General features: G+C 37.4%; 1 protein-coding gene across 1 annotated transcript; it reads right to left on the reverse strand.

The window, feature by feature from the left end:
* Positions 1 to 817: 817 nt before the first annotated feature.
* hspa13 (heat shock protein 70 family, member 13) lies at positions 818 to 10258 on the reverse strand. Its single transcript, XM_028465425.1, has 5 exons — positions 10107 to 10258; positions 9697 to 10037; positions 6957 to 7170; positions 6675 to 6842; positions 818 to 4107 (listed from the first exon to the last, which is right to left on the reverse strand). Exons 1-5 carry the CDS (start codon positions 10129 to 10131, stop codon positions 3527 to 3529), a joined length of 1329 nt encoding a protein of 442 aa, XP_028321226.1. The 5' UTR covers positions 10132 to 10258; the 3' UTR covers positions 818 to 3526.
* Between the last annotated feature and the right edge of the window lie 2208 nt (positions 10259 to 12466).

Here is a 12466-nt window from a genome sequence, read left to right on the forward strand (position 1 = left end):
CACAACAAATCATTGGGTAAAAACAAAACAACCTTTTTTAGAAATTACAATAATACATTAAAATACAATATAACACCTACAGGTAGAGTGCAAAAATGTCATGAGAGAATAACTGGTGCAGAATCCAAAACTAATGCAAAACAGTGTAATTAAACTTTAAAATAAACTATAAAATTTTAGTGCAAGGAAATTTCTACTTTCCCGTTTGGTTTCACTAGTCAGTAACAAAAATCTTAAAACTAAACAATGTGCAATTAACACAATAGACTTATATAGAATTAAAATCAAATAAATATAGGCAGAGGATAATCAGGTGTAGTTAGATTTTAATATTGATATTTAATTAAGAGAAAATATGTACTGTGATTGTAAAGGCTGTGTTTCACGTTTATTATACCCAAAATTATTATTATTTTTTTGGGGGGGGTTGCAAATGCAATTTGTCGCCCCTCGGCGGCCACCTTGGTTGCCTGGTGGGAAGGCCGGCCCTGGTTTTCATACAGTACGTCACTGCAGTGATATCAAACTTAAAGTTACATAAAGCCCTTTAGTATTCTTCTCCTTTCCTCGTCCTCATCTGCCATACTGTCCGTGCCAACTTTTGTAATCTTTCTCTCAGGCAGCCATGTCCTCTCTGACCTCTGAGAATTCTCCCTCCTCCATTCCCTCTCCAACTACCAGTGGACCAAGGCTCTCTTAGCGTGCATGAGGTCAAACATGTGGTTCAGTCTTCGGCCAGGTCTCCTCCAGGAACCACAGCGGGATATAGCATTTAAAAACTCCTTGAGAACAAATGAACTATAAACAGCAAACAATGGAAAATATGAATTTTTTTATTGTTATTCAAAAAAAGCCAAATATAACAGCATGAATGGTTATTTTTCATCTTCCACTGACACAATTTTCAGTATAAAAATAAATTCACTTCTTCACCCCGTAACAAAGTGACTCCCTGTATTTACTGATCACCTCCCATTTAAACACATTAAAGAAGTGACTTTTACCTAATAAACAGAATGCTCTTAAATAAGATCTGTAATATAAATCCAATGACATTTGATCAAAGTTTGGTCCAATAAGTTACATTCTAGGCTTTGTGTTCAGAATTATGAAGGATTTTGACCTTGTGTCAAACTCAATGCCTGGGGCCCAAATGCGGGCTTTTGCGGCATCCAATTCGGCACACAGTTGAAAGCAGAAATGACAGAACACCAATACATAAAATCAAATGAAAACTCACATTTAACGTGTCTTACAGTATTCCTGTGCTTATATCATGCCAGGGCAATCAGTTTTTGCCCCAAATTGATGAAAGAACTGTCAATTTTCCTTAATGATGATAAATTAAAGTGAGGATCTTAAAGGGACTGATATCCAACACTTATTGCTTGGATACTGTTGGTACCTAAAATACTTTATGTACCATTTATACAGAAATGAAAACTATGGCACAATCATTCTGAAATTACTGGTTTTCTTGAGTTAAAACTGCCTCTGATTTAACCATAGGAAGCGATCAGCTTCTGTTCTTCAGGCCAATATAAGCCTGAATTAAAGGTGTCACTGTATTAATGTATAAATACAACCCACAAACAAACAAACTCACAAGCAGTTTGAAATGTGTCAAGTTTAAAAAAAATGCTTGAATGCCACTAAAGTGGGGAAGTTGGCCCCAAACAGTAAGTCTTCAAAGTGCAACACTGAGAACCTGCTGAGGATTACACTCCAACACAGGCTTCACTCATTAAACATACATACAGAGACTTATTAACTCCTTCATCTGCACTCAATATTTATACCACACACACTGCAGAAATATTTTAAATTAACTTGCCATATACAAATATGTAAAATACACAAAGGCCTCTGATGGAACCATTATAAGAAGTACATTAGCAGCTTTAGAAAACACAGAATGTTGGGTTTTATCGGCTCAGGCCTGAAAAGAAGCTAGAACAGAGTTAAGGCGTTCAGACACTGTGCGATTTTATTTTAGTCGTCGTATTCCGCTCCAGCTCAAATTGTGCGACTCAATTGCAGAGTCCGAATGTTCGCGGCTCGCGATTCATGTTCTCACACAATACGGACCGACACTCTGACGTAACCTGACTGCTCACACTGTACATCCATACGCGACACGTCGAAGTTTTGTATACGGAAATGCAACGAAACAATTAGAAGAAGAAAAACACTGAAGCGTCGCCATTAAAACAGAAGAGGAAAAATAACCCAGAAATAGACACTTGCGATGCTTATAAAAAAAGAAATGTGCTGATTTGGCAATTTGTGCCATTCCCTGTGAAGAAGCTTCAAAAAAGAAAAGCTGGTGACGTGATGAACAGGAACTGGTTGGACAGACGTGGGCAGTACGGTCCGTCAATTTTACAGCGGTCCTACGGTGTTTGTGCGTGCGCAGTGTGAGAGTTTGCGGTAAGTCGATCTGCTTCAACAGTGCGATACCCTCACGGGGAGCGACCAGGATTTCAAACAGGTTGGATTTTCTTGCAACCAGACGATTGTTGATCGGGAGCTGGTTGTTAGGTGTTAATCGCTTCTCGTGACCCAATGTCAGGGTTGGGCTCAATTACGTTTTTCAGTTACAATTATGTATTCAAATACCCACGTAGGGTAACCCTAACCCAATTACAGTTCAATTATAATTAGTTATCAGCATTTTTTCCTAGTTAGACTACAATTATTTTTTATCCTCAGAAAGTCAATTACAATTGTGTTTTCAATTACTTAAGTTCAATTACATTTTAATCCCAATTACTGAGCTTGGAATAAAGAACATAATCAAAGTTAACCTTCTTCTTCTGTTAGCATCTCTTATAATAACGGGTCCTAAATCAGCTGTAAAACACACTAAAAACAAATATCTAACATGTCATTTTTCATATATTGGTTTCCTTCCTAATCAATGAAAATATAGGTTTTAAGATTTTTTTAAATGGTAAAATGTGGTGGGGCTCGAGTCGAAACATATTTTAATAATAATCAACTACATATGTGTAGAACTGTACATAGAACTGTAACATGCTTCCCAAGTTTTGCAGTAATTTATAATTGACATTTTTTATAGAATTCTCATGGCAATTACAAAGTCAATTATCTAAATTCAATTACAATTCAATTATGATTACGACCGCAATAGTTTTTTTTTTTTTTTTAAATACAATTACGCCATAATTGTAATTAATAATCAATTACAAATATAATTGATTCCAACCCTGCCCCATTTACTCTACATGATGCACGACACACAATTTAGCCGAGACTAGGCCTGATTCCAAAAATAGACGCACATGTGAAAAATCGGCTCAAAATGGGCCAAAAGTCGCAGTGTCTGACCGCTTTTACTGAAGATACATCAATAAATAACTAAAGATGTACTGGCTTGTTTTTTTTCCCTGAATCAGTCGAGCATCAGATACACAACAGTTTCAAGTCACTGCTGAGTCATCCCTGCCTGGACGACATCCACCGTAACACGACGCAGATCAAAGCTGGGTGTCCTTTGTAAACATTAGCTGAAGTTTTTCTTGCGTAAGTGCCTGTTGGGTATTTCGATGGCGCTCACTGTCAAAGGCCACGAGCCGCCCATGATGCCGGCCTGAAGGGCCACGCCCGTGACCACAGCCAGGTCAGGGTCTACAGACGTGTTGGGCTCCTTCCCAAAGTATTCGCTAATCAGTTTCCGGATCCTTGGGATCCTCGTGGAGCCTCCGACCAGAACAATCTCATCCACTTCCTCTTTCTCCAGGTGGCCCTCGGCCAGCACAGTCTTCACTGGGGCCAGAATTTTCTGGAACAGGTCTTCGTTGAGCTCCTGGAAGAGTTCACGAGTGATAACAGTTTTGAAGAGGACGGCAGGAGGTGGGGAGGTTCTGGATGAATCTGAGCTGTCTTGGGTATGAAGATACAGAGGCACAGTGATGGTAACACTGGGTTGGACAGTGAGGTTGATCTTAGCAGCTTCTACGGCCTGGCGGAGATGATGGAGGTCCTCCTTCAGGGTTGGTGCAACGCCAAACTCTTGTTGGACTCGTTTTATTGTGTACTGAAGCAACCTCTGGCTAAAGTCTTGACCTCCCAACTTGTTGTTTCCTGTAAACAAAGCAGTCTGTCTTTATGGAACATCTGGAAAACTAATGACAAAACATGCAAGAAAACTCTTGAGAAAAGATTAGCAAAACAGAATATTTCAATGTTTACCAAGAGAAAGAACATTTCATGTATGACTTTAAGATGTCAGACAAACAGATCCAAACCAACTTGTAATCATCTATAGCAGAGATGGTAACGTATCACAGCAGGGGCCACAATACAGGAAATAAAGCTTTTTTTCTTTGTTGAACTTTTTTATTGTGGCTTTTGGAGTCATGTGTGTTCTTGTCATTTTGCGTATTTTTCTGTTTTCAGAATTATATGGTGTGTTTCCATTGGCGGTATCGGTCCTCGCTTTCAGGATCCCATACTGTTTTTCCGGAATGTTCTATTGAGCACCAGCCTGACACGCGAAACTGCCAGATTCCACGAATTGCACTTTTTTGCTGCCATCCTCACAAGATTGCCAACAAAAATCGATGGTGGCCAAATACTTCTTCTCTGTGTGTGAGTTGATGACTCTATGCTGTGATGATTCTCAGAACCAATCAGTGTCTGCTTTGTGCCTACATCACATTTTCAGACCAGGGCTGATTTTCTTGGAACCTCAACGAAGGAGGTACTTTAAAAAGCAGCACCAGGTACCAAAGAGGAGGTACTTTGTCCCAGTAGAGCCGATACCGCCAGTGGAAAAGTGCCATTAATTGTCGATTTGTGCGTTTTTTTGAGTCATTTTCTGTATTTTTGCCATTTCTTTGTAATTAGGTTTAAATTTTGTGTCAATTTGGAGTGATTGTGTAAGTGTTGTTGCCAGGGTTGGGGTCAATTATAATTGTAATTGCATAATTGATAAATTACAAATATGATGTAATTATAATTGTAATTGAAAAAATATCTTGCTGTTGTAATCATAATTATATTGCAAATGTGTTCAGATAATTGACTTTGTCATTTTAATTTGCATTAAAATTCTATAAATACTGTCAATTACAATTTAATCATACACAAACAGCTGATTTATGACATGGATCAAAACTGACCCGTTGTCATAAGAGATGCTAACAGAAAGCTAACACAAGAGGAAGGTTGAGTATTATAGGGTTATGTATTAAAGGTAAGTAAGTAAGTAATGAGTAAGTAATTGTGATTAATTGAATTTGAACTTAAGTATTTAAGAATGTAATTGACTTCCTGGGGAAAAATTATAACTGTAATTTTAATTGTATTTGGAAAAAATGCCAGTCACTGTAATCATAATTGAATTGTAATTGAACATGGATAATTAAAAACAGAACTGTAATTGAAAAATGGAATCGACCCCAACCCTGATTGTTGCTGTGTGTGCTTTTGTTGTTGTCGTCATTTGTGACTTTTTGTGTATTTTACATATTTGTGTCTTTCTGTGTGTACTTTCGTTGACATTTTGTGCATTTTGCTGTCGTTTTGTGTGTGTGTTGTTGATGTGTGTAGTTTGAGTTATTTTGTGTGTTTATGATGAGCTTGATATTCCTTCCAACTTCTTCAATTACAGTTTTTGGGGGTATTGTTTGGGGCCACGTCAACCTCATTTTGATTCCAAGCAGGCCACACCAGTGAAATAATAACATAGAAACATATACATATGTCTTAATTTAAAGCAATTTAAACGTACATTAATAAAATGCATCTTCTTGAAGCTTAAGTGTTAGAGGGAAAAAATACATAAATAGGTGTGTATATACTCATGTATGTGTATGTTTGAACAGATGAATGTAAAGTGGATTACACAAATTGTATAATTAATTATATAGATATATATCAATTAATTATGTCTCTTTTTATAGTGTTAATAGGTGTATTTTATGAGAAGATTATTGTATAGAAATAAAGTATATTACTAGATAAGGCTGCAACAACAAATCGATAAAATCTATAAAAATCGACTATTAAAAACGTTCATTATTGATTCGTTGCATCGTGAGATTTATGTCACTGACATGCTCACCTGCAAAGCTTTGTGTGCACGCACAAGTGTTTCCATGTGCGCACATCACGAGTGTTTGTGCACACTTGTGCAGCGTTAGTGTGCGCACACCACGAGAGTCTGTGTGCGCGGACACAGACACTTGCGTCGTGAGATTTATGTCACCGACATGCACACCTGCAGAGCTGTGTTTGCGCGTGCGTGCATACAAGTGTTTGTGTGTGGCTTACGTGCGCGAGAGTTTGTGCGTAAGAGACACTTTTATTTCAGTTTAATCAGCTTAAGCAGGGTTTAAATGTACTTTATAGATAAACTTTTTTTTTTTTAAAGTCAGATTCATAGATTAAATTATTGACTGATTGATTGATTATGAAAATAATCATTAGTTGCAGCTCTAGTACTAGATAACAAGGGGTAGGATCATATAAGTTTATACTTCCTCCTGCTTTTTTTTACAAACATGTACAGGTTTTTGTAACCATTCATATTCTCTTTGCTTTGATTGATTTTCTAAATTACTATTATTATTATCATCATTGTGGTCAATACACTGTTGTTGTGTTCATGTTCAAAATTTAAATGAAATCAAATCAAAACTCATTACCTGCCATTGCCCTGGTGAGGAACATGCCGCCCTGTTTGTTGAGCAAAGACACATCCAGTGTTCCTCCCCCGAGATCCACCACCAGCACATTGAACACGTCCACCTTATGTAGGCCGTAGGCCAGGGCAGCAGCTGTGGGCTCGTTAATCACACGCAGGATCTCCAAGCCTGAAAAACAGCAGCTTGGGCCTTGAACCATGCCTCGTATATAGAGAATATTTCTAATATACAGAGTATATCTCAGCTATGATGTGGGATCTAAACAGCAGAAGTTTTAACAACCTGCAAGGTTAGCTGCCCTGATGGTGGAGTTTCTTTGCCTCTCATCAAACTCTGCAGGCACAGAGATGACGGCCTTCTGGACTGACACCTGCAGATGTCGTTCAGCCATTTTTCTCATCTTCAGCAGGAGCCTGGAGCCAATGAACTCTGGGCTCACAGTGAAGGTGTGGTTAGTGGAGATCTGGAACTCTGCACTTCCATTGTTGTTCTTCACCTGAGGGAGAGAGAACACTTCAGATACAGTGGAAACCAGATATTTTACATCCACTGTCAAAAGACACATGGATTTTTTTCTCACTGTGTGACATGAAATCAGAATAAATTTTACCGGTTTTAGTTTAAGTAGGATTTCTAAAGTAATTTATACTAGTACAGTGCCCGTCGGAAGTATGTATTCATATAGTGGGAGGAGCTGAAGTAGTTAATTATGAATTATGACCAAATGAGTGTGTTTGAAGGTTGGATGTACAAAGAGGTGTACATACTCTGTAGTGTTCTAAAGGGGTTTATTTACAGGTTCAAAGTAAAATAGCGTGTGCGATTTCCCTGGTTTAATTTTATGGGACATGTGCATGATAAATGTGTTTGTTTTTTTTACTCATGGCATGACAGTTAAGGACATGTTTATTAGCACTTAAATTTTTATTTTAGGTATTTAACACATATTTAAAAGTGGAAAATTCCACCTATTGCACCTTTAAATATTTTACAAAAAAAGGAGATAATAAATAAATGTTTATGAGAGGAAAGGGGCGGGTCACCAACATCAACCAATATGGTTCCTTCTGAGAGTCAAGATTTTAATGAAAGATTTTCACTAAGATACACTAACTTTAAAACTGTAAGTTTGACCTGATGCTGGCGCAGTAGGAAAGGTCACATCATCACCACCACAACCAATAGGGTTCATACTCGTGTGGTCATTAATGGTTTTTATAAATTTGAGAAGATCTGGACAAAAACTATTCCAGATAAATTAATTCTAGTTTAAAAGTTTGACCTGATGGTGGCGCTAGAGAACAGGTCAGGGTTTCATTATCAAGGGGTTATTTATGTATTCAACAAATAAATAAAGTGTCTGACACAAAAACTTGGTCAATAACTTTCTGACAATCATTTTCTGGAGGCAAATATCTCTGGGGTCAGATTGACCAAAATTAAACAAGTCCACGATTCTCTTCCCATGATGTTTACACAAAGAAGTCGTGTGTCTCAGGTGTGCCTTAAAATAAATCCACAGGTACAGCATGTCTCTTATTAACTCATATGATGTCAATAAAGCAAACAGAAGCTTCCAAAGACATGACATCATCATCTGGGCTTTCCAAAATTGTTTGTGTAAGTAAACCTGATTTTGCAAAAAGTAAATAAAGAAATGCCTTCTCTAAATATTCTAACATTTAGCAAATAGAAATAATTTTGAAAATCCTATTTGACCTAAAACAGGAAAGGTTTATTCTGATTTCATGTCACACATTGAGAAAAAACAATCTGTCTTTTTATGTAGTGTGAGTACACTTGCAAAATAATAAACAATAAAAAAAAAAAAAAATTATTCATTTGATTTTAAATTGCCCCTTTAAACAAGAAAAAAACCATCAACCTATATTTAGGTCTTACAAATTAAAAATATAATAAAATTTGTATTTTTAAGCCCACTGTTGAAATAACAATGTAAAAAACACTATTGCAGACATGGCAAATTGTTATTTTGTGTGGTCCACAACGTAAATGCACAAAATGACTCCAAAAACACACAAATAGAAAAAAAAAATACACAAAACAACAGCAAATAAAGAGAAATATAATGTAAAATGTACAAAAAAAAGACCAAATTACTAAAAACACAAAACAACAAAAAATAAATAAAATTACTCAAAAAAAAAAAACCCACAAAAAGAAAACAAAAAATACAGAACAAAAAACACAAAATTCGAGAAACTTTCACAAAATGACTAATAAAAACCCCCACATAAAATTACTCTAAACCACACAAAAACAAACAAAAAAAAAAAAAAACACAGAATGACTAAAAACACACAAAATTTCACAAAATGACTAAAAAAAAAAAACACACACACACAGAATGACAAAACACAAAAACTAGACATAAGTTTCTAAGGCAATTCTAAAAACCCACAAATTTACTCCAAAAACCACAAAATAACAATTCACAAAATGATTATGAAAACACACAATACAAGGGAACATTTACAAAATGACTCCAAAACACACAAAATGGCAAAGTACACAAAAGCAGCCAAGTAAGTTATATGCCTGTACATTATTATTGAATCCACACCATAAGTGAAGTCAAGTTAAAAAATGTATTTAGTATTTTATTTTATATTGTGCATTGTTTAAAATGTTCATAAAAATACAAATATGTATCAATGTTTTAATTGATTTATTTTTTGAAGCATTAATAATAATTTATACAATTATGATGTTAGTACATATTCATAAATGGTGCTAATAATTGTCATTTTGAAAGGCAGAACCATAGTTTCAACTGCTTCCAATCAGCTAAAGCTGAACCTGCAGCTACTGACGTCATTACGTTCTTGCGTATGTAATGCTGCCTTCAGTGCGGCTTGGAAAACTGCCTACTCTTCCACTTCACTTCAGCTTTAGGTACTGAAACATGGTGTACTATTTGATTTTACGGAGCGGTACGTGTTGCAGCTGGTTGTTATTATTGGTCCTAAAACCACACCAGTGAGAACCACTGCTTGCTTACCTTAAACGGGTACCTAGAGCTCTCCTGCTTCAGAATCACTGGGTCAAAGATCTTCCCTATGAACCTCTTGGCGTCGTAGATGGTGTTTTGTGGGTTGATGTCGGACAGATCCACGGCTTCGTGTCCGACTAACACCGCAGTGTTGGTGAAGGAGACGGAGCTGGGGATGCTCTTCCTTCCTTCCTCATCAGCTATCACCTCCACCACTCCGCTACCAGGGTGAAAGACCCCCACGGAGCAGAACGTAGTTCCCAGGTCTAGGCCGATCACCCTTGGTTTGGGGGGAGGTAAGTACTGTTGTCCCAGGTAACCAGCCAGGAACAGAGCCAGGATTACTGAACCTGTGAAGCCACAACGTGCGGGTGAAGCCCAGCTGTTAACACCCGGAAAAATGATAATTTCTTACTTACCAATCATAGAAAACTCTCCCGCCATGTTCACACCAAAGTTAAGCTGTTCTGTTCCACACTAGATTCTCCAAATGTTACAGATACTTCTACTCACGGCGTTTGAATCATGTCTGTCTCCGACAACGGGACTGAATGACGACAACCAACACACTCAAAACACACGTCGACAATGCTAGGGTTCAGGTGCATGCTGGGTAATGACGTTCTTAATTCCCCGCCGCCTCTGTCAAAAAATACAGATGTTCTTTTATTTGTACTACAGTTCCCATGGAGGCTCGACGGAAGCAAACTTTTTCTTCTTCTTCTTCTTCGTGCAGAAATCAATGTTTTAAAAGTCTTAAATTTTAACACATAATAAGTAGGATTTTTATGATTGTAATCAGTCTCACGTTTAAAAAACAAAACAAAATAAATGGTAATATTAGTTAACAAACTACGAAACAGTTACGTGGTCGCAGGGCCGGTCCTATGAAATTCTGGGCCGGGGAAGAAAACCACACAAATACAGATGGAAGAGAGCAAAAAGAAAAGCTTGGCAGAAATGAAGGCTGAAAGTCGGGCCACAGAACTTTGGAAGCCCAAAAGAGTCATAATTAAAAACACAAAAACAACATTTTGAAATAAATTCCATTTTGATAAATAACAGACAAATATATAATATGGCCATTAAATTGTTAAATATGAAATAAGTTTTATTATTCTTTAATATCTCATAAATATTATTTTTATTATAATTTAATATTTCATAATGATTATTTTAACAATGTCGTACTATTTAAAATTACTCTATTTATTTTTCAAGATTTTATAAAATAAAAAACAACAAATCAAAGCACATAAGGCGGAGCCAGTTAAGTGATTGGCTGATCTTTTACACAGGATTCAAGTGTGCAAATTTATCACTAATGCTGAGAAGCCTGAGCGCCACAAGTGCATCACACGTTTGAGCAACACAGTCTCATCCCCAACTCGTCACATATTGACCATCGGTCAGGACCCCTTAGCGTCAGTGTTCCACCCACGGGGTCCCCCTTTGGTATTTATTGTTGACGCTGAGGGTCCGTGTTCTGCCCAGTCAATGAAAAACATATATATTTTAATGGCGAATTACCTTATTTCAATATACTGTAGATTGTGGCTTTAGAAATGTTTTGATGACATTTCTAGTGAGAAATGTACCCTTAAATGTCATAGTATCCATTCGGTTTATGTAAACAATCTGTAGTTTTTTCGTTACAAGGTACATTCTTCTGTGGTTGCTATGACACTTAACACAAACACATCTGCTCCACTGACACGCGCATTGGCCGCGAGCATGCACCCGCTTCCTCACTCAAAATTAATACATTCAAGCTAGACACATCTCACAGTACTTTTCTTGCTTTTTATTAGGGGGCCAAGCCCGCAGGGCCAGCGGTGCTAGGAACCCTATTGTAATCGTAAGGATTATTGTTACCTTTTATTTTTCCCCCGGAAAAAATGGTGCTGCAGGCTAAACCGTGCAAGGTAGGGCGATGCCCCTTGGGGATTGGGTCCAGACCACCCCGTGTACCTTGGACGCAAAAATTCACATATGTTCGCGAGCAAGTGGCGGTATAGCAAAGGTCAACGCGTTTTGGCCAATAACTCCCACACCGTTTGTTGCAAATTTAAAACCTTCATATCCACAGATTCCTTGAATAGCACTGAATCACCTGGGCTAGGCCACGCCCATTTCCGCTGAAACTTTTCTCAGAGCAAAATTGCAAAAACTGGAAAACCTACTTTTTCGAACTCCTCCATGGGGTTTTGTCCAATCAGCGTAAAACTTGGCACGTAGAGTCTTCAGTTGGACGTAATCTCCAGTTAACCCTATGAGTTTGTTCGGGTAAATTATGCGCAAATTATTAGCGAGTAAAGTTTTTCAGCTGGCTTTAAAAATGCAAACTGGCGCATATCTCGGTCAAAATAAATGCTAACACCAAATCTGAGATCCTAAGTTGGCATGTGACTGTGAGGAAATGCGCCAAATTTGAATGATGTAGGCCACTAGGGGGCGCTACAAATAACGAATCTTTATATCTCTTAAATGACACGATAAATTTTTACCACATTTGGATGGTATGATCTTGGGTCCCTCCTGAGGTGATATTTCAAAGTAATTCGCGATTGGTCAAAGTGGGTGTGGCTTATTACATCATAACACATAAATAAACAAACATTTAGTTCTGCTGAATTATTATGTTGACGGCAGTGAAATTTACAGGGTAGATATAGAAGACCACACAGACCACCCATACCAAAAATTGCGCCACTGGGTGGCGCTATAATTTCTAAAAACATTTTGGCCTTTAACTTTCACAATTTAATTCACATCTTCA

The sequence above is a fragment of the Gouania willdenowi genome, chromosome 13, assembly GCF_900634775.1.
Source record: "Gouania willdenowi chromosome 13, fGouWil2.1, whole genome shotgun sequence".
NCBI lineage: Eukaryota > Metazoa > Chordata > Actinopteri > Blenniiformes > Gobiesocidae > Gouania > Gouania willdenowi.

What these genes read in the sequence shown, in the direction of transcription:
- hspa13 (XM_028465425.1), bottom strand. Translation starts at nt 10,131, where the DNA reads ATGGCGGGAGAGTTTTCTATGATTG. An exon ending in GCTCTAGGTACCCGTTTAAG is followed by an intron (nt 7,171 to 9,696) that starts GTAAGCAAGCAG and finishes TCTCTCCCTCAG; the next exon opens with GTGAAGAACAACAATGGAAG. An exon ending in CAGGGCAGCTAACCTTGCAG is followed by an intron (nt 6,843 to 6,956) that starts GTTGTTAAAACT and finishes GCTGTTTTTCAG; the next exon opens with GCTTGGAGATCCTGCGTGTG.